Consider the following 20,374-nt stretch of genomic DNA (forward strand, 5'->3'; position numbering starts at 1 on the left):
TTAGATATGTTCATGTATTAAAAAAAGTATAAAAAAAGTTCGGAGGGTATAACAAACAAAATGAGATATGGATTAATGTTTTCTTAACGAGTGACGAGATATTGCAAATTGTTACATGTTATGTACTGTTTTAAAAATGAAATTTCAATGTTCCTAAAGAATAATATATATATATATATAAGTCTTTACAAATTTACAGAGGAAAGTTTTCTCTCCTCTTTGGCAATGGCATTATACTGGTTTAAAGTTGAAGAAAGACTAATAATGAAAAGTGCAGAGTAAGATTGAATTTGAGTAAACAATCATGGATCAGCTTTTCCCACTATTTCGTTGGCATCGTCATCAGAGTCGGAACCATTCTCGCTCATGCTATCATCATCATCACTTGAATTCTCCTTCTCTGGTTGTGCGTACTTGTCACAGTATTCTTCAAAAAGGAGAAAGAAGATTGAAAATGTGTCAATGAGAGAGCAGGGGAAACGGGGGAGAGGAAGAGAGTCTAAAATATACCTTTAACTTTGAGCTCATAGGCAGCGCGGTCTCGCATCAAGAGAGAAGCAGCTTCTCCATTAAAAGGATCTGATGGGTTTGGATATAGAAGCAGTTGGGGAAGGAAGGACTCGAAAACATTAATGAGATCTGCCAAAAGAAGCAGAAGAACTTTAATGGAGACAATCCAGATGATATAAACGAAGAGAAAGATAACACCACAAAATAAAATTACCAAACATTGGGCTCCATGTCTGGTTGATTACATCTAAGCAAACTGCCCCGGAACTGCCACAAACACACACAGACGAAACCGAGTGAGTTTAAGAGAAGGGAAACAAAAAAAAAAAAAAAACAGTAACACAATCTCGACAAAATATACAAAAGTGCCGTTCTTGGGTAGGGGAGGAGGACATACGATTCATCGACATTAGGGTGATAAATCTTGTTAACAAATCCAACAGATGGGGATTTGTAAGGATAAGCTTCAGGAAGTTCGACTTTGATCTTCCAAACACCTCCCTGATAAAGACCTTTTTCAAGTACAAACAACAACAACAAAAAAAAAAAAAAAAACTCTTAGGGTATCCTCATATTCAAATCGTTTGCTTATATATACATAAAATCCAAATTCAAGTATGTATGGCCACCATCATGTGAAACCCAAAGAATTAAGTTCATATGAATCTGAGAAGTTTGAAGAAGGCAAAAAAAAAAGAAAGGGATTTCATAGAGGGATTAGAACAAAGTAGCCAAACAAATCAAAGAGACAAGGAAGGGAGGAAGGAGAAATTACTGTCAGTGGGACCATGGAATGTGACATAGAACATCTGCAAATCGTCGTTGATTGTATCCACCTTGTAATCACTCATCATCCTACACATCCAACAATTTCACAGACCAGATTAAAAGATGATGAACCCAGAATAAATCAAGAGAGACAGAGAGATAATTCAATCAATCAAGTGGAAATAAATTAACCCACAATTTCATCATATCCATCTCTCGGCGTTTGCTCGGTGAAGCCATGGCTGATTCTCCCCTTCTCCCTTCTTCTTCTTCTTCTTCTTCTTCTTCTTCTATCAAGAATCTCGTTTGAGAGAGAGAGAGAGAGAGAAAAGATTCGAAAATGAGAAAAATAAAATAAAATGATTAAAAAGAGAGAGAAAAAGAAAGATCAATGAGATGGACATTTATTTGCCTTCTCCCCTTTATTATTCTTCAATTCCTTTTTTACCCTTTTTATTTATTTATTGTTTTGCCTTTTTAATTAATGGAAAAATAATTTAACTTTCTACTCTTTTTTTTCTTTCCCAAATAGTCTAATGTTAAACAAGATTTTGTTTAGCTTTTAATCAAATAAATAAATTAACAAAAGAAATGTAAACACTTCGCTCTTTCTTTCTTCCCAGCGAACAAACAAAACCATTTTTTCTTCTTGTTTTTCCGGACCACCGGCGTTTGTCGGTGGTTCCTGTCCAGTTTTTAAATTATTTTTCTTATTTACTAATATTAGTATGGGATTACATTGCCGATTAAATTTCTTCTTCAGGATGACAGCAACGTTTGTGATCGTTTACCCAATTGAGACAAACGGTTACCATTTTTTTCAAAACCGTTGCCACATCCGAAATCAGAAACACTTTTTCCGGAGATGATTACATCGATTGATTTGATTATAGGTTTATGTGTTCTACGATGGCTAATTGCAGTTTGTTTTCCCTTTCTCGTGGTGATGGTTGTGTTGGTGACTGTACCAACGAATTGGGTTGATCAGATTCAGAGTCAATCAATACTGAATTTGTTTCCAACGTTGTCAACAATTAGTCAAACGCAACCAACTTCGATTAGAATCTTTTCTTATGGTGATCTGAAACGAAATCGTTTCTGGCGTTTTTCTCTGATAGTGGAGCCGATTATTGCTTGGCGAGTAAATGTGTTTTTTTCTTCTGGATTTATTCAAGTCAAGCATGTGATCTCCGTGAAGAGTTTGTCAACTCTCCATGATGACCAATATTTTCAATATTCTTGTGAAGAAGATATAAAGCATAAAATTCAAGGAATATATTGGTGTTTTGGTCGGCGAATATGGGATCCTGGAAAGTCAAGTCTATATAGGAACAACACATAGATGAAAGGTAAGGTGACGTGTGAAACTAACCGGCTGAGAAGGGTATGGCATCCCAGAAAACATGATCAATATCCACTTCAAGCAACATATCAGTGTTTATGTTTAATTAAAGTGATGCAAGAAGCATCTGGGAGTTTCATCTATAAGGTGTTAGCCCTTAACGAGTATATGAAGAGGGAACTTTATAGATTTCATCTGTTACCTGTAAAGCTTTCGTTTGGAAAACAGAATTACTTCTACTTCTTCGTCGAAATTGTGTTCAATTTCCTTTATTTGGTTCAATGGTTGTATTTGAATGGGATGTATAATGTATCATGTAACATTTTTATAATATAATAAAATTGATTTGCTGTTAAAAAAAAAAAATTAACAAAAAAAAAGATTTGTGTTAAATGTGTTGCTTCAAGTATTCTATATCACTAAATTTAAATTCCATCACTTAACACAATCAGTGTTAGTTCTCTTAGTTTTTAATTCAAAATTTTTACAAATATGTAGTTGTTCAAATAAGACCATGTCAATTAGACCCTTTACGTTTTTTTTCAAAAAAAAAATTAGACCCTTTACGTGTTATGCGAACAGCTTGTTTACTTAAATCAAAATTTTAATCAATCAAACAAGATATATATAATAACGTGAGAAAAGACAAAGATTAATATGATAAAATTTGGCATCTTTCTAGTCTTATCCACCCTTCCACTAACAATCACTAATTTAAATATTTAAAGATCAACAACGCTAGTAGGTAGATATACATATTTATAGTGAGTAATGTCATACACGTAAAATTTTATGTGTAAATCTAAAATGTTGTAATTGCATCCTTTAATCATTATTCCTAAAAGAAATTTACATTATTTATCACATATGATATAATTACATGATATTTAAAGCTTGAATCATTGATTAATTTTAATACAGTAGTTATTTATACATATCTAAAATTACTAGTTATTATTTCTTATAGAAAAACAAAAAATTGAAACTTTGAATGAATCAAGCTTATTACAATAAAACGGGTAACGTTATAAAAAAAAATGATGGTGGAGCTGTGACTTATCCTACAATTACCAGTTTTTCGATCGTAGTATTTTTTTATAAGCAGTCCAGAAGGATGAATTATTTTTAAAAAGAAACGTGAGCCATCAAATTTAGTAATTTACGAAGTTACGAGACTATAGTAGACGTGAGGACAACAAATAACATCATGTATTTGTTTGTTTTTTTATATGTAATGAAAGCTAAATAACGTGTCCACATGCATATTCCAGTCCTCATTCCAATTTCTTTACATACAATCTTTAGCCGAATTATTTTAGCAATTAAAAACTTTGGGCTGGAAAACCAAAATGATGATTAAATAATTTTAAGAAAATGGGAAGGAAAAATAAAACAACTTTTCAAAGATTTTTTATCAAAATTATTTTACAAAAAAAAAAAAAGAGAGTTGAAACAGTAAAATTAGGTCTAGTGGGCAATACTGAAAATGTCGTTTACATGACAAAATAAAACGAAAAAAAAAAAAAAAAGAAGAAACAAAAACAAATAGCTTACGCGCCATTAGACTCAAAATAATTGGATTCATATGATTTTCGTCCCATTTTCAAAGGATGATTAGTGCTTGTTTGGAGGATGTCTATCAATATCTGTTCTTGTTTGGAGGATGTATTTTATCTTTTGTTTAGTGCTTGGTATTTTATATGATTGACACTATGACTTGAACATTAGTAAATCAAATATATGAGTTAGATACTCAAAGAGACTTGAAGATGTATTTTTACTCTAAATGTTCTAGAAGATTTGAGGTTCCATTAGAAGATGGGACCAAAACTATATTGTCTTCTATACTATCTAATAAAGGGAAACTTCATAGTATAGCCTAAATCTATAATAAAGACCATGGTCTTTATAATCGTTCTCTCTCTCTCTAGTCTCTAACTTTAACTTAGCCTCAGTCAGAACTGCATCAAACGACGCCGTGTATTCACGAAACTGCAAAATATCAAAAAGGAGGCTCAGTATATGTAACAGTATATATCTTACAAAGAATCTGGAAGAAACCTACTACCAGCCTAATACCTCTTAATTTGCTGCAGGCTTTTGTATTCTTGGTTAAAGATATATTTGCATTTTGTATTAATCAACATACTGTATGTATTTTCATGATCTTTAATATATTATAGCCTTAACTCAACCGAATTCACGGGAGGGCTATTCAGGTGAAAATAATATGGTAAACGAAAGAAACCTGATTCACGATCTCTTCATATTTAGCGGCTAACTGTTGCACTTTGGCTTCTCCTGACTGTCTCACCTGCTTAATCTTGGCAGTATTGTCATCAACCTGTTGATATATATAAACAAAGAAAAACTTAGAAGGCGATGATACACAACAGATTCATTTTATTAAAAACAAGGGAGCAATACCACAGCTACTACTGATTCCACATCCGTTTGCCTGGCTTCAAGTTCACGTCTTCTGGATTCAACCTCCACTTTTAGGTTATTCAGTTGATTTGTCCAATCATCAAACATGACTGCTTTTTCCTTCTCTAGTTGTTTCAATGATTCGTTCAACTGTTCCACTGTTGAGAGAATAGAGAATTACAGCCTCCGTTCCAAAACAAAACTACGAAACAATATATCTAAAGAGGAAAGTAATAAACAAAGACTCGCCTATTCTATCCCGCTCAACCACTTCCGCCTCAAGTGATTTGTACATTCCATCTTCGCTCAGCTTAGCTTTAAGAGCTTTGACTTCTTTCTCAACAGCTTTCGCATTGGTTACCTGTAACATCATTAATTAAACACACATAAAAATGAAAGATAATTGGAAGGGTCTGTGTGTTGCCACATTATATCATACATGGTTCACAATCTAAAAGCAAAGAAAGAGGAAGGATTATTTTTGCTTGGTCACCTGCTCGTTAATTAACTGCAGTTGCGAAGAAGACTTTGAAATTTTCTTGAAGGCCTGCAAAAGGCACCCATAGTTAAATGTACTTTGTTACCTCAATATTAAAGAAAACTTTGATGGTAAAAGTTATTACGCTCAAAATATGAAAGCCTAAAACTATTATAAGACTACACCTAAATAAAAAAAACTCTGACGTATAAACATAGAATAAGATCTCAATCTACACTGTCCAGTGTCCACCTTTTGGATTCATTCTCATCCACTATACACCAAAATAAATGAAGTTCTTCCTTCATTGATAGAGCAATAAACACCTAAGACTTGAAATCATCTTTCTCTAACCAAATGGTAGTAACCGCAGTGACCTAGGACTCGATAATTTCCATTAGTAAACCATCAAGTTGCATAGGTTGTCCTAAATGCATTTAGCTACGTGCTAATCAGTAAGAGTTAGTAATAGTCTAGAGTTTTCATTAGATACCTTTTCATAAACCTCAAGAATGGCAGCCTTTTCCTGGAAAGTTTCCATAGCGGATTGCTCAGCTTTCTTTGTGTCCCCAAGTACTAGCTTCTTCTCTTCTAAAGCTCCCTGTCTCAATACCAATCGTTAAAGCCCGTGTACGCAAATTTTCATCTTAGGACTAGTGTGCTAGTGGGAACAAAAATATACCTGCAATTTATCTGGGGATTGAACAATTTGTGAGCGGAGGTTTGCATTTTCTTGGACAGTTTGCACAAGATCAAACTCTGCTTTGGAAATCTGTAGAGAGAAGGAGCAAAAAAAAACTAAATTAGATAAACCCAATTAAGTTACAGGAAGGAGCTCTCAACTGCACATCATGTTGTTTCTTACCTCGTTATCCATCTGTGTACTCTTATCTCTCATTTGTTGGAAGGTAGCCCGCAGTGACATCTGCTGATTATTGAGTCCTAATATAGTCTGATTGAGTTCTTCAATGCTCGCTTCTAGCTCTTGGACAAAGGGTAAATCCCTTTCAGCGGCTTCATCAAATTCTCCAATCTCTGCATTCAACTGCATGGAGAGAGCCATCAGAAAGAAGAGAAATGGATATATTTATGTGATAGATATAGTTTTTTTTCGTTGCATTTACCTGGGCAATCGTTGCCTCCGACTGCTTCCGCTCCTCATCAAGGAGAGTCAATTCCTCAGCCTTTTCTTGTATTTTATTCATTTTTGAATCTCTGGTACATAAAAATAATCATGAGAGCATCAATTTTGAATCACTAGAGAGAGAGAACTCAGCTAACTTCAATTTGCAGAGGTACAACTGTAAGCAAGAAGGAAGGCCAAACCTGTGTAGAGCATAGTTCATAAGTGAACTGATGAAAAACTCGGTCCGGGATGGTTCGGGGCGTATCAGATCCTTGTAATTCATCTGTAATGGACACGCCACCACCATATCTAGCATATCTTTCACTTTGCAATAGAGATCCGAATATTGCAGTGAGGTGACATGATGATCTGGATTCTCCAATTCCTGCAAAGCCTCAAAATCGACCTGCCCTGTCTCTTCTCTACAACACGGATATTTGAAAAAAAAATCATCAGAAATTCCCAAATTAAAAAAAAAAAATTAGGGGTTTGGAAAAATTGACGAGTAAAAGACGAACTAAGGGGGGGGGGGGGGGAGGGTGGTTCGAGATAGATAAGAAGTCTGGTGTAAAGGTCGGAGACGAAATCGAGAGTAGGGTTTTTGAAATCGGCGTCCGTAATGCTCGCAATCTGAGCCTCCTTGAGGGCAGTGATGATTTCGGGACGAGATAACCTCGGATACTCGTACGCTGACATAATTGCAGTTTCGATTTCTGTGTACGGATTCGATTATTTCGAATGGAAAGTGAAGCAACAACAAAGTTCTCGCAGTGTGACTCTGACAAAAACACGAACGGAGGAGGAGCGTAAGGAAGAAAAACTGGAGTTTTTAAATTTTGAACTTAAAACTTAATTGGGCCTTATTGGGCCTATATTTCCGTTGCGTTTGCGGTTTGTTTAAATTGCCAAATCACTTTTAATCGAAGAATATTTAGGTCCGTAGAAAATTTTGAAAGATCTGACGGATCAACGGTCATTCTGAGTTTAATAACTTCTCGAAAATCTTTTAAAATCATAGTTTAAGGTGCGCGTGGACCCAAACTATGATGATATGGAATATATAAAATTTTGGTTTGGTCCCTTCATGGGCCGACGCATAAACAATTGGCCCACTTCATTATCGCTTTTTTAGTCCGTTTTAAATATTATTTAATTTATATACTCAGATAAAAGCTTCTAAGTAAAAACAGAGCCGTTCATGTTTTATAACCTTGCCCGTGTGCAGAAATTATGCATTCATGTGATGAGAAGATTAAAATCATGAACTTGTGTGATCTTAAAGTAGTAACCAGATATTACACTTTTTTTTTTCTGGAAACAAACAAAAAAAATCCATATAGCAAGCAATTACATTTGGTCTCTGTTGCCAAATCTAAACTAATCGAAATTTCTCTTACTGTACTTGTAGAAATCTACTCTCTGATTCATCAGTTTTCTTCACAAAGCCTTTTTCAGTTATGCCAACCAAAAAAAAAGAATAATACTGCAGAATCATCAAGGAAGAGATGGAAGTATTTACCTCAAAACCAAAACCAGAATTTGCTGAGACAATGCTGCCATGATGAAAGCGCCTTTTCCCAGAGTTTAAAGCCAGTTTCAATATGGCAAAAGAAAGCCCAAAAAACGAGATGGAAAGAAAACAAAAAGAGCTGCTCCAACTTGAAATCTCTCAACAGGGTGATTCATCACGGCTCTAGCTACCTCGCTCTTTCTATCGACATGTTTTTTTCTTAGGGGAAAGCAGGCCGGGTTTCTGGGATGTGTTTGCTTCGGGGGTTGGATTTTCATTCTCTGTTGCACCGGTGAAGTATTGATCAGTATCACTGTCTATATCATGAGTGGTTCTACTCTGATTTGCCCTATACTGCAAAAGAGTCACGTTGTAGTAGTAGCTCACGATTTTTCCTCTGCTCTTTGACGAAAGGATTGTCTTGGCCTGATCGAAGAAAGCTTGGCTAAGTGAAGGTGGAGAACTCATCAAAGACTTTATCTTCTTCAGTTCTATGTCTGTCCAATACTGAAGAATACTTTCACCCATGACATGAAAACACCACATGTAGAAAGCTGGACCAAGTTCAAGTTTCAGTTTATCCTGTTTTGCACTGATATGAAACTTGACACACTCAATGGATCCTGGATTATGGCAGCCACAAGAATCCTGTCTTCCTTTTCCAATACGATCTCTTTCGATAAGAAGATTATTCTTGCTTTGCTCTTTGGTCAGTGGCCAGATCCGAGTGCCCAACCACTTTGAATCGCTTTCAGGGGTTATGTCAGTCCACTCCGGTACATCAGCTTGAAACTCGGACCCAACTATAGCACATGGTCTATCCTCCTCATCTGAACTGTCTGAATCCGAGCCATTCCCACCTTTCTTGTCATTAAACTGACTACCATCGTAACTCAGCCTCTCCCTTAGATTGTAACCAGGTCCAGCACTATCATCGTACATTGATGGGTGCATCTTCTGGAGTTTCTGAAACACACGAGCAAATTATCAAAACTTAAATTGCATAAACATGGAAGAACAGCAGCAAAATCAGAGAGCACAGCCTAACAATCACCATCAGACTAATTAGATTCTTTTTCAATTTAAACGATTCAAAGCCTCTTTGCAGTGAGACAGCATTGAGAATCTTCTCAAGCAGTAATACAACACTTGTGCTAAAGCACTCTCATTGTGGAATATTGGGAAGCAGACACTATAAAGCATCAAATTTCACATGATGAAAACAGAAGCAGCATTTCCTAAGTTGCTACGAGGGACTCCTTAAAATGCTTTAGTGACACATGCAATTCATGATTCTTTCTACAGGCAAAATTCACATATTCATAGTTAAAATCCAATAATGTATGTCAAATTACTAAAGCATACCAGCAAATGCAGATTTCTCGAAAAACTATACCCACCTGCCAAGTCTTTTCACAAGCTGGATCGTTGTTTGTTATAGAGGCCCTAAACAGAAGAAGTTGTTTCCATGGCTCTTCACTCCCGTAAGCTACCCACTTTGATCTATCTGGGACACGACCGATAGATGGATCAGATGGATCCTTAGCAGCCTCGCTTAACCATTTCAATGTCTCTAAAGGACATTCTCGTTTTCTCTTCCCAGGCGAAGAGCCGTCCCGATCACCGGATTCAAGGACCATTATCTTCTCCAGTCTCTTTTCTGTAAACTTGGAACCCTCGATTTCTTTCACAGCATCATTCGAACAAGGCTCTTTGCCAGTTTGGTACTTATCGTATCTTCTCTTCGTTTTTGATATAAACCATTTAAGCTCTGCTCCTAACTCCTTTGCAGTGTTACCTTTCCTCAGCTCATACTTCCTTTTCACTTCAGATAAGAAAACTTTAAGTCTAGCCACCAAAGCATCAGAGATTCCAGACAACTCAAGGCTACTGGCATCAGTATCACCAGCAGTAACTCTGTTCAGCCATCGAGCAAGTGCATCAAGGTACTTAACATAGATCAGTTTAGCAGATGCTGAGTTATAAGACCCTAATCCAGAGTCTTGAGCAACCTCATCCCATAACCCATTTAAAGACACTGCATCAAATCCACCTTTGTGACTCACGTTCAAGAAAAGATTGAACAAATCAACGGTCCTCCCGTCGCCAGTCATCGGAGGAAGAGGTCGGAAGCTATCCGCGGAACAGAACTCGCGAAGGAAAGATTCAAGTAAAGGTCGGAACAAAGAGATGAGGTCTTTAATCTTCTTTTCAAACCCAGACCCTGTAGATTCTGGGTTGACGCTTTCAGGAGACCTATTGGCGTCGAGGTTCTTCGGAGTTTTGTTAAGATCGACGGCATCCTCGTCAGCTACCATCGACCAACCCGCCATTGACAACGGACAACGAACAACGAACCCTACAACCATTCATAGATCCCATTTTATCACTGAACCACAAACCAAACGAAACAAGAAAATAGCAATAAAACCAAAAGAGAAACGAAAACCCCAGGAATCTTCTATGAGAAACAAGAAGAAGATCCAGGAACTGAAGAAATCATGAACTTACGATTAAGACCTCTGAGTTTCCATGGCGGAAATTAGGGTTTTTTTAGCGGGAAACACAAAAAAAAAAATCGAAAATTTAGGGAAATTTTTTTCAGTTTTGGCAAAACCCTATACCGGCTTCACAGTTCCCCACTTGGCCCGCCATTTCCCTCTTTCTCTTTCGAGGTTTGGGTTTCGATGGATGGTGACCGATGAAGAAGTTTGGGGTCAAAAATCAAACTTTCCCATAGTTACAGACCCTTTTTCCCCAAAAAAAAAATCGAAGTACTTGTTTTTTCCCCCAAAATTAGGGTTACTAAATTGTAAAAAAAAATACGAAACTTGCAAGCAAAAAGTTTTATCGAAATGAGAAATCAAGAAGGGGGATCAGATTATAATAATGCGGAATCACCACTAACCTTTTTGTCTCTATTAAATTTTTCTATAAAAATCTTCTTTCTGTAGTACTATTTTTTTTGGTTGCAGCTATTAAGAAAATGTAGAGAAATGATTTTTATTGAATGAAGGCAAGATGGATTTTATATATGAAAGACGCATTGGAAATGAGAGAGAAAGAGAGAAAGAGAGAAAGAGAGAAAGAGAGAAACCCATACCAATACAATCATCATCAAACTTATATTATTAGCTGTCAATATGACGTTTTAAGTTTTAACTCTAGTTAATTGTTTAACCCACTGGTTGAGTTAACACAATTTGCAAAACTTTAACAAACTAATAAAAGTTAGAGAAGAAATTAGTACTATTATTTTATTTTTGATTAATTTTCTAATCAAATAACTTGACATATTATTCTATCTATTTCAAGTTAAATACTTACTCTGTTTCACAGTATAAGATGTTTTCGAGTAATATAAGATATTTTTAATTTTCTATGCAACTTTTCGAATAATTTAATATTTTATATTATGCAGTCTTGTTTATAATTGGTTGAACTATTTAAAAATAATCATTTATTAATCTACGTGCTCTACTTAAAACATCTTATATATTGAAACGGAAGGAGTACCGTTTTTTGGAAGTAGATTTTATTATTCTAATCAACAGTGTAAAATTGATTAAACTTTAAGATTTATGTTTTGGGAAAGTAAAGTAATAGCATTTCTTAATAATACTTAATTTAAAAGAATAATATAATATTTATTTTCTTTTCTTATTTTACGTAAAAACGATACTTATATTGAATCAAAATGAACGTTATTTTTTTATAAAAGAGTGACTAGTTTATGTAATGTGAACTTTTACTTTTAGTTTGGTCTTATCTAACCAAATTTTAACGTTTTTACAACTTTAAATTATAAAAAAAAAAAAAAAAAAAAAAATCACATTGTAACTCATTCAAAATCAGAAAAAATCTAAAACTATAAAAGAAAAGAGAAGCGTTATTAGGTACTTTCTGTTTGACTAAAGTATATGCCAGTTGTTACAATGTCGTTTCGTCTATTTGAACTGGATGTTATTAAAACCAAACTGTAACGTTTTTACAATTTTCAATGAGCATTTTTTTTACTGATTAATCATCTTTTTAATTATTTATGACAAATTATTGAAAGTCAATAATATATGGTTTAAAACTTTTTATTACTTTTATAAATCTCAAATTAGTAAATTTAAGAGGAATGCTCTATAATATTTTCTTTAAAAGTAAAAGCATAAAATTTTAGTTCTTACTGCAACATTCATAGCAATTTATCAATTTAAAGACAAAAAGAGGGTTGCAATTAAATAAAAAGAAGAAGAAAGATATTTAAAATAAAGTCACATGATAAATAATTGTCACTAATATTTTTTGTTTAAAGTTTGAACTAAAAAGTAAAAACTCAGCTAGTGTGTGTGGTTAACTGTCGACAAAACTCATTGGTCATTCATTAATTACTCTATTTACCATGACAAATAAATACAATACCTCTTCGGAAACGACTCGACTCGGCTCGGCTCGGCTCTAAAGTTTAAGCCTCGAATTATGTCAGACGTTTCCCGCCACGCCGTCTTTTTTGTTTTCATGACCGGCGGTAGAGATGCGTTTTACGTTCCGATCAACTCCAATAATGACCGTCCAATTCAAAAACTATTTATCTTCCTTGCGAACCCTCAGAACCCTTCCTTCTTCCTCATCTATAGCTATATCCTCTGTATCGAAGTTATCTGCTAGCTTTGATCATCTCTTTGGTGGCGCGAAACAACATCATGGGTTCATGGTAAAAGAAGGGACTTACAATTCTCTCTTCCTTCAAAACAAGCTCTTGCAAGCTTACACGAAATGCAGAGACTTCGATGATGCAGATAAGCTCTTCGACGAAATGCCTGTGAGAAACATTGTTACTTGGAACATACTCATCCACGGTGTCCTTCACCGAGACGGTGACACCAACCACAGAGCTCGTCTAGGTTTTTGGTATTTGAGTCGGATTCTTCTTAGTGAGGTGAGTTTGGATCATGTGTCGTCTATAGGGTTGATTCGGTTGTGTACTGATTCCAACGATGTGGGAGCTGGTATCCAATTACACTGTCTGATAGTGAAACTAGGTCTCGAATCAAGTTGCTTTCTGAGTACTACTCTCGTTGATTTCTACGGGAAATGTGGTCACATTGTTGAAGCAAGTCGAGTCTTTGAGGCGGTTTTTTGTAGAGATTTAGTGCTGTGGAACGCTTTGGTTTCGTCTTATGTTCTTAACGGTATGATTGATGAAGCTTTTGGTTTACTCAAGCTGATGGGTTCTGACGAAGACGGATTCACGGGTGATGATTTCACTCTCTCGAGTCTTCTCAGTGCGTGCGGGATCAAACAAGGGAAGCAGATTCATGCCACTGTCTTCAAACTGTCATTTCAATTCGATATTCCAGTGGCGACTGCGTTGGTTAATATGTATGCTAAGAGTCATCATATGAGCGATGCTCGGAAGTGTTTTGAATCGATGGTTGTGAGAAATGTAGTGTCTTGGAATGCGATGATTGTGGGTTTTGGACAAAGTGGAGAGGGGAGAGAAGTTATGAGACTATTTAGTCAAATGCTCCGTGGGAATGTTCAACCAGATGAGCTCACCTTTGCAAGTGTTTTGAGTTCCTGCTCGAAATTCTCTGCAATTCAGGAGATTAAGCAAGTCCAAGCCATTGTTACTAAACGGGGCTCTGCAGATTTTTTTTCGGTGGCTAATTCTCTGATAAGTTCTTACTCCAAGACGGGAAATTTATCTGAAGCACTTCTATGTTTTCATTCCATCCGAGATCCTGATCTTGTTTCATGGACTTCAGTTATCGGAGCTTTGGCTTCTCATGGACTCCCAGAAGAAAGCTTGCGAATGTTTGAAAGTATGCTGCAGAAACTTCATCCAGACAAGATCACTTTTCTAGAGGTCCTGTCTGCTTGTAGCCATGGAGGATTAGTTCAAGAAGGGCTTCACTGGTTCAAACAAATGACTAACGTTTACAAGATAGAACCAGAGGAAGAACACTACACTTGTCTGATCGATCTTCTTGGTCGAGCTGGTTTCATCGACGAGGCTTTTGATGTTTTAAAGTCAATGCCCACAGAACCAAGCACCGATGCTTTGGCAGCTTTCACAGGAGCATGTAACATCCATGAGAAAATAAAATCCATGAAATGGGGTGCAAAGAAGCTTCTTGAGATTGAACCTAGCAAACCTGTGAACTACTCCATCCTGTCAAACGCCTACGCCTCCGAAGGCCATTGGAATCAAGCGGCTCATCTGCGTAAAACAGAGAGGAGAAACTGCAACAATCCCAAAACTCCAGGTTGCAGTTGGCTAGGGGGCAACTTAGCCTAGCAATTACAACCATGGACACAGCAATAGTTAATCAGCCTAAAAAGCCGTGGAAGTAAAGATTGTTCAAGAATGCCAAAGCCTCTTATTGTACCAAAGCATTATAAATGATGCAACTGGACAACTCCAGTGAACTTTATCCTATCACTATGTGTGTATAGACATACAAGATTACAGACACAAGTTGGCAGTGAAGTCCAGATGCCACACCGGAGAAATCTAAGTAAGGGAGAGATAAAACCTGAATATTTACCCATCACCATGTATTTGTTCTGTTCTAAAACTTCTTTGGTTGGTATATAGGACAAGATACAGAAAAAATCCAGTAAAAGCCTCTATCTTTATGCTTTTCTTAGTTTCTTGGTAGCGAGTCTTGCCTTGTTAACTCGTAGTTGTCAGCTCCATTGTGGGCTTGGTTCTCATTATTTACAATTGCAATCTTCGAACAGAGGAAGAAGAAGGAAGATGTGTAGATTGTGAAATGCCAAATACTGCACATAATTTTCATAAGTCAACCTTCAGAAAAGTGATACGATCAACTTTATTCATATTTAATAAACATAACATACACACACCTGTGCCAAATCCAGTAGCTCGAACTGGTTTCGACTTTGAAACTTATGGCCGCCACCGTGAAGAGTACAAGACCAGCCGCCACAAAGCCCCAACGAAACCGTTTATTGAGCGTCTTGATCAAATTACTAAACCATTCTTTGACTGCCCGTGGCCTACGAGAAAAATATGACAGAACTCAGATAAATAATGATTTCGTCACATTGGTGGTAATTGTATGTTCAAGTCAAGGAAACAGAATGGCTTCCTTATTTTACCTGTCGAGCATGTTCAATGAAAATCCAGCCGACCCGCAATATGATCGATACTTGGTAACAAATTCTACCAAAAATCCGATGAGGAGAGCAAGTGAACCAATTGCTAACACAATGATAATATTCGACGCCCTGCAAATAGATAGCAAGCCAATGTAACAGTATTTAAATAGTATCAAGGTTGCTTTGATGTCACAATAAAATAAAATACTACCAAGATACTATTTATCATAACCATTCACAGTCAAACATCTCAGATACCTTGTTGCCTTGGTCAAGGCCAATAAAGCTGTGAGAATGGCAACAACTGTGTGTATTGTCCTCTTAACTGCTTCATCAGCCGTGGATAAGTACACAAAGGTACCAATCACCGCCATGAAAGAGAGCCAGAAATCCATGAACTGAAGCAAAAAATTACCATCTTGTAATTGATATTCCACACAGAAGATGACAATGATGCAGCTATCAAACTACTCGTACCTGTAAAACATTGTAACTTAACACACACCAGGTGCCTACATCACATGCATGATACAGAGCGCTCGCGATTCCGCTGGATGTGAACAGAACCCACTCTGGATACTCCTGTTTAGCACATGAATAAGCAGCTTTTAGATGGGAAAAAAGGAACAAACCAAGACTATCAAACTATAAGTGTAAACCAAGAATATTACTCGCTGCCGAAGAGCCCAATAAGCTGGCAAAAGAGCAGCTGCATTTGATGCAATGAGAGCAATAGACTGAACAACATGTTCTGCATGAGGTTTTTAAGCACATGAGTACACAGAAAAAGTTGTCAAAGGTTCAACACTGATAAGATTAAGATACCTTGGACTGACACAATCTCAATGCTGCAGTCAAAGCCTCCATGGGTTCTGTCACAAGAACAAAAGCTGAAACACAACACAAGAATTTAACTCTCGAAATTATCTACTCTCCATGTTTACAAATTTCAACTGGTTCGAGATATATAAGAAAACCTGTAAGATGTCAATCCACTAGCGTCAAAAGCATATCGGCATTGCCCATGAGATGAACACCTTCTCGGACATCTTTCAAGCGAAAGAGATACTAGAGTAGGTGGACCTTTGAAAGCAGCAGGAGCAGTAGAGTTATTGAGCTGCCTTAACCCGACTGACCATGTTCCTTCTCGAGCATACAAAATGTAGAAATCAACCTTTTCTTGGCTAGAATTATACAATGAGAAGAACATTGAGCGGCTGGCGCTGGTTCGATTCACATAATAATAGTCCCGGTCCTCAAGAGTGGGCAATCCACCAAATCTAAGATAAACTTCATACTGTATTGTGGAATCTGATGTTAATCTGAAGTGTATATGCCCACCAGCACCTCCTTGAGGGATGTTCATGAGAAAATAAGTCCATGTGCTTGTGTCGAAATCAGGAATAGAGGAAGAGTTGCTGACAATGGGTTCGAGGGGGAAAGCTGTGCTTGAGCCTGAAGGTGAAGCGTCATTGACCGGCAAATAATATGATTCAAAAGGTGTCAACGACCCTCTCCTCATAACTGCCTGCATAAAATGTATCGTGTTCAACAACTCGAATAACTCTAGAGCTCAATATTGATTTTAGAGCTACTTACCTGAAGCATGTAGATTTGCTGCCCGCAATTCGGTCCTGCTTTTCCCACGGGACAACCGAGCACTTTAACATTCAGTGAAAAGCAGACCTTAGAACTAGAATTTGTGCCCTGTACAAGCCGATTCTCCCGTCCAGATAAACTTACAACAATGTACCATCGACCAGCTTTCGGTTTCTTAATAACTAAAGGAACTTTGTGTATATCAGCAGCGTAATCATGTAGAGTCTCTGAAGCAATGGCTCCAAAACGGGCGTAACACATGAGGTAACTTTCATTGGAATTCACTTTGACATTGGATGCCATAATCACTAACTGTTCAGCTATTCCATCAACATCTAAAGCATATGTCTTTGTTTCAGCAGCAGTCAGGCAAGAACTAGGGAAAGAATCGGAGCAAGAAATAACACTTCCAGTCTGGTTATCGAACCGAGAACATGAAAGCGGATAAATCGTCTGGTTGCAGGAAGGCCCCCACATTGTAGCGGCTTTACAACCTTCAACACTAATGTTGGCACTAAATGAAAACGCCGAGGAGCGAACAATCTGTGCAAGTATCCAAGTATTACATAAAAGCTGAGGCTTTTTAAAAAAATAAAAGAGTGTTACATTACAGAGAACCATACCATTTTCCCCTGAGTCCTCGTAGCCCCGATTCCGTTGAAAAGACCAACATACCAAGCTCCCGGTGAAATCTAGAAACAATAACAAACATTAATAAAAGAAACTCATCAATTCAAAAAAAAGTAGTAACAGACAAGGAAGGTTTTGAGAGTAATGTGAGAACCTGTTCATTGGTCAATCTCAAGGATATATTCTTCTGCATAGGGTAACACTGCTCAGCAATCTCGATATCTTCAGCTCCTTCAAAAGATCCATTGAAGAACCTTCCTAGCTCTACATAAACAACATGAAGGAAAAACACTTTCTTTATTTCCCCCATAAACAATTTGTGATCTCTTTGACCAGACAAAGAAGAAACCAAACTATAGACGTATCCTATATTTACCTAAATCGTACCTAAACCTTTCTGAGCGTTGGTAGAGGCATCAGGGAGAGGAGGACTACCATCTCTGAAGCATATAACAGGCAGAAGACTTCTCGACATCTTTGATATGCTCTTTGCATTCTACCAAATATCAAATCCCAAATATAGCAACTTTTTTTCTTTGAATACCCAAAAAAAAACAATCAAAATTTGGAGAGAAATCAGTGAAACTTACGATGTCTACATCAGATTCGATAGCTACATTCAACGACGAGAACCATGGAGGCAAATCAACTGTCAAACGGAATCAAATAGAGAGGATCAGAGAGCTGTACGAAATCAACCAAATAAGATCCTGCTTATTGAAACGATCAGATTTAAAGACATCAACATGTAATAAATCCAAGTCCAAATTGAACTGATCATCACTTTTATATATATATATATATATATATATATATATATATATATATATTTAAACAAAAAAAAAAAAAAAAAAAAAAAAAGAAGCAGGTGAAAAAGCTTGAATGAATGAATCTCAAATTGACGAAAGAGAAAAGCGATAAGATCAGATATAATAAGAAACAGACCTCTGATGTAACGAGTATCATAGGGCCTGACTTCGGATTTAGGGTACCTGAAGCTCGAGACCGTGAAAAAGCTTCCATTACTACTACTCTCCAACTCAGCTGAATCTTGGAGACAAGTACAGATTGAAACAGCCCATGAGAAGAATACGAGAGTTCTTCTTAGACTCAGAATCCAAATCTCTGCCATTGTGAAGATATAATTCTCTGAGGATTAAGGGTTTTAGACTATTTATTAGTGTGTAAGTAAGAATAAGAAGAGCATCATCATCATCATCACTCACAGAGATTTTTCAATACGGACTTTTTTTTTTAATAAAAGTTGTAATACTGGGCTTTACGTTTCTTAACTTTTCACAGGTTTATCCACGCGCCAGGGGAGTGTAATATTTATCACGCGTGAATCGAACGGTTGGTAATTGATGAGGATTTTTTTATCATGAAGAATCTTGGCGCGTGGATTTCACACGGTATTATCGCCGAGATATAAGGGATATTGGTATTTTGGTTTTTAAGATTTGTTTGTCTAAATTATTACGTGTTGGTCAGAGACCAGAGTCATAATAATGTATATAATTATAAATTTATTTAATCCTTTATAATATGAAGCACAAATCACTCAACCAATTAAATATTAACATGTCAGTAAATACAATAATTATATATTAAAAACATTTAAAAAAATTTAGGAAAAAAGAAAAATAGCGACGATTAAGGGAAAAAAAAAAGTTATTTTAATTTTAAAAAAGTAAGAACAAAAAAAAAAACTCCTAAACCCACGTTCATACTCCATGATTTCTTCCTTCTACCATATTTACGAATCGATTCAAATCAATGTCCAGATTTGTGAAACTGTTGTCTTTCTCTAAATTCGTGATTTAAAACATGTCACATTCTCAAACCGTTTCATCTCCTATTTAACTCTCAGTTATCTCTCTCTCACACTCTTCCTTTCCATCGTTTCCTTTTCTTAGAATTCTCAGTTGCATCCTAATATTTTTCCGGATTCTCATAAACTGAATTGCATGATCACGGGACAAGATGCCTTCTATGCTATTCGTGTCGGTGGCAACAGAAGTTTAGGCACAAACGGAAGCAAATTTGCTTTAGGCTTGAAGAAGACATGCAATGCACATGCTTTTAAGTTTTAAACCCCCACCGTGATGTAAGAATTAGAATATTGTTTCACTTATTGTTTCTCCGATCCCAAGATGTACATCTAAATTGATTCAACAAATGTTTTTAATAGGTTTGACGCTTCTGCAGGGAATTGACGACAAAGATAAGCATAAGAGCCTCCAAATGTTTGTAGGCATTTCGGAATTTTTTTAGATCAGAGGAAGAACATGTATCAAAACTACAGAAGACGCCGAACAGGTTTGTACCTATCATCAATAATAGTATTGTGTTTCATATTCCTATGTGGAAATGGGAATGACTAAAGATTTCATTTATATTATATAGAACAAGTCACTCCACCAATAATTCTTTGACACATCAGCAAAAAAATATTATTTTTACAAACAATCGTTAAACAAAAAAGATCGTGGAGAAAAAAAAAGCAAAAAAGCAAAATTACATAATTAAAATAAATTCCTAAAATTCAGTTAACGTGAAAACAAATTATTTTCCAAAAAAAAAAAAAAAAAAAAAAAAAAAAATAAAAGTAAAATCATGGTAAAGAAAGAAAAACAAAACAAATTATATATTTATTTAACTAAATATAAGTTAGTTGATCAATTAAATACTGACATGTGGGCAAGTTTATCAAAATTAAGCAGAAAATATATTAAGAAAAAGAAAGTTAATTACTAAAAAAATAGTGTCAGTTTTCCTTTTACTGCTACGTTCTATGGGAGAAAGAAAACCATTCTCACTATATTTTTCTTTAATCTCTCTTCTTCTCCAATATCAGTTCTCTAT

At 36.1% G+C, this 20,374-nt stretch overlaps 5 protein-coding genes across 9 annotated transcripts; 1 reads left to right on the forward strand and 4 right to left on the reverse strand.

Moving 5' to 3' along the window:
* Positions 1-148: 148 nt before the first annotated feature.
* LOC104793571 (ubiquitin-conjugating enzyme E2 6) lies at positions 149-1,676 on the reverse strand. The gene is made up of 6 exons (XM_087455226.1): positions 1,475-1,676; positions 1,286-1,365; positions 908-1,022; positions 725-777; positions 511-639; positions 149-427 (listed from the first exon to the last, which is right to left on the reverse strand). The coding sequence occupies exons 1-6, from the start codon at positions 1,516-1,518 to the stop codon at positions 303-305; spliced, it is 546 nt and encodes a 181-aa protein (XP_087311352.1). The 5' UTR covers positions 1,519-1,676; the 3' UTR covers positions 149-302.
* Positions 1,677-4,314: 2,638 nt separating this feature from the next.
* On the reverse strand, positions 4,315-6,971 carry LOC104793572 (kinetochore protein NUF2 homolog). Its single transcript, XM_010519958.3, has 10 exons — positions 6,852-6,971; positions 6,650-6,740; positions 6,391-6,570; positions 6,208-6,297; positions 6,019-6,126; positions 5,541-5,594; positions 5,297-5,408; positions 5,048-5,205; positions 4,869-4,964; positions 4,315-4,612 (listed from the first exon to the last, which is right to left on the reverse strand). The coding sequence occupies exons 1-10, from the start codon at positions 6,965-6,967 to the stop codon at positions 4,472-4,474; spliced, it is 1,146 nt and encodes a 381-aa protein (XP_010518260.2). The 5' UTR covers positions 6,968-6,971; the 3' UTR covers positions 4,315-4,471.
* Positions 6,972-7,988: 1,017 nt separating this feature from the next.
* LOC104793573 (AT-rich interactive domain-containing protein 1) lies at positions 7,989-11,280 on the reverse strand. Of its 2 annotated transcripts, none has more exons than XM_010519960.2 (3): positions 11,070-11,280; positions 9,562-10,520; positions 7,989-9,127 (listed from the first exon to the last, which is right to left on the reverse strand). In XM_010519960.2, the coding sequence occupies exons 2-3, from the start codon at positions 10,492-10,494 to the stop codon at positions 8,363-8,365; spliced, it is 1,698 nt and encodes a 565-aa protein (XP_010518262.2). In that variant the 5' UTR covers positions 10,495-10,520; positions 11,070-11,280; the 3' UTR covers positions 7,989-8,362. The 2 variants fall into 2 exon arrangements, with proteins under 2 accessions (XP_010518262.2, XP_010518261.2); XM_010519959.3 differs by having other exon boundaries at positions 10,673-11,277.
* Positions 11,281-12,686: 1,406 nt separating this feature from the next.
* On the forward strand, positions 12,687-14,908 carry LOC104793575 (pentatricopeptide repeat-containing protein At2g46050, mitochondrial-like). The gene has a single exon (XM_010519965.3). It carries the CDS (start codon positions 12,687-12,689, stop codon positions 14,451-14,453), a length of 1,767 nt encoding a protein of 588 aa, XP_010518267.1. The 3' UTR covers positions 14,454-14,908.
* On the reverse strand, positions 14,513-18,809 carry LOC109124658 (uncharacterized). Of its 4 annotated transcripts, none has more exons than XM_010519961.2 (14): positions 18,455-18,809; positions 18,100-18,158; positions 17,897-18,005; positions 17,664-17,773; positions 17,503-17,571; positions 16,880-17,422; positions 16,258-16,808; positions 16,106-16,170; positions 15,952-16,031; positions 15,758-15,862; positions 15,539-15,678; positions 15,281-15,409; positions 15,026-15,178; positions 14,513-14,941 (listed from the first exon to the last, which is right to left on the reverse strand). In XM_010519961.2, exons 1-14 carry the CDS (start codon positions 18,639-18,641, stop codon positions 14,803-14,805), a joined length of 2,439 nt encoding a protein of 812 aa, XP_010518263.2. In that variant the 5' UTR covers positions 18,642-18,809; the 3' UTR covers positions 14,513-14,802. The 4 variants fall into 4 exon arrangements, with proteins under 4 accessions (XP_010518263.2, XP_010518264.2, XP_010518266.1 ...); XM_010519962.2 differs by having other exon boundaries at positions 16,106-16,152; positions 18,455-18,783; XM_010519964.3 differs by having other exon boundaries at positions 17,886-18,005; positions 18,455-18,777.
* Between the last annotated feature and the right edge of the window lie 1,565 nt (positions 18,810-20,374).

Source organism: Camelina sativa, chromosome 6 (genome assembly GCF_030686135.1).
Source record: "Camelina sativa cultivar CO46 ecotype springtype chromosome 6, ASM3068613v1".
Classification (NCBI taxonomy): Eukaryota; Viridiplantae; Streptophyta; class Magnoliopsida; order Brassicales; family Brassicaceae; genus Camelina; species Camelina sativa.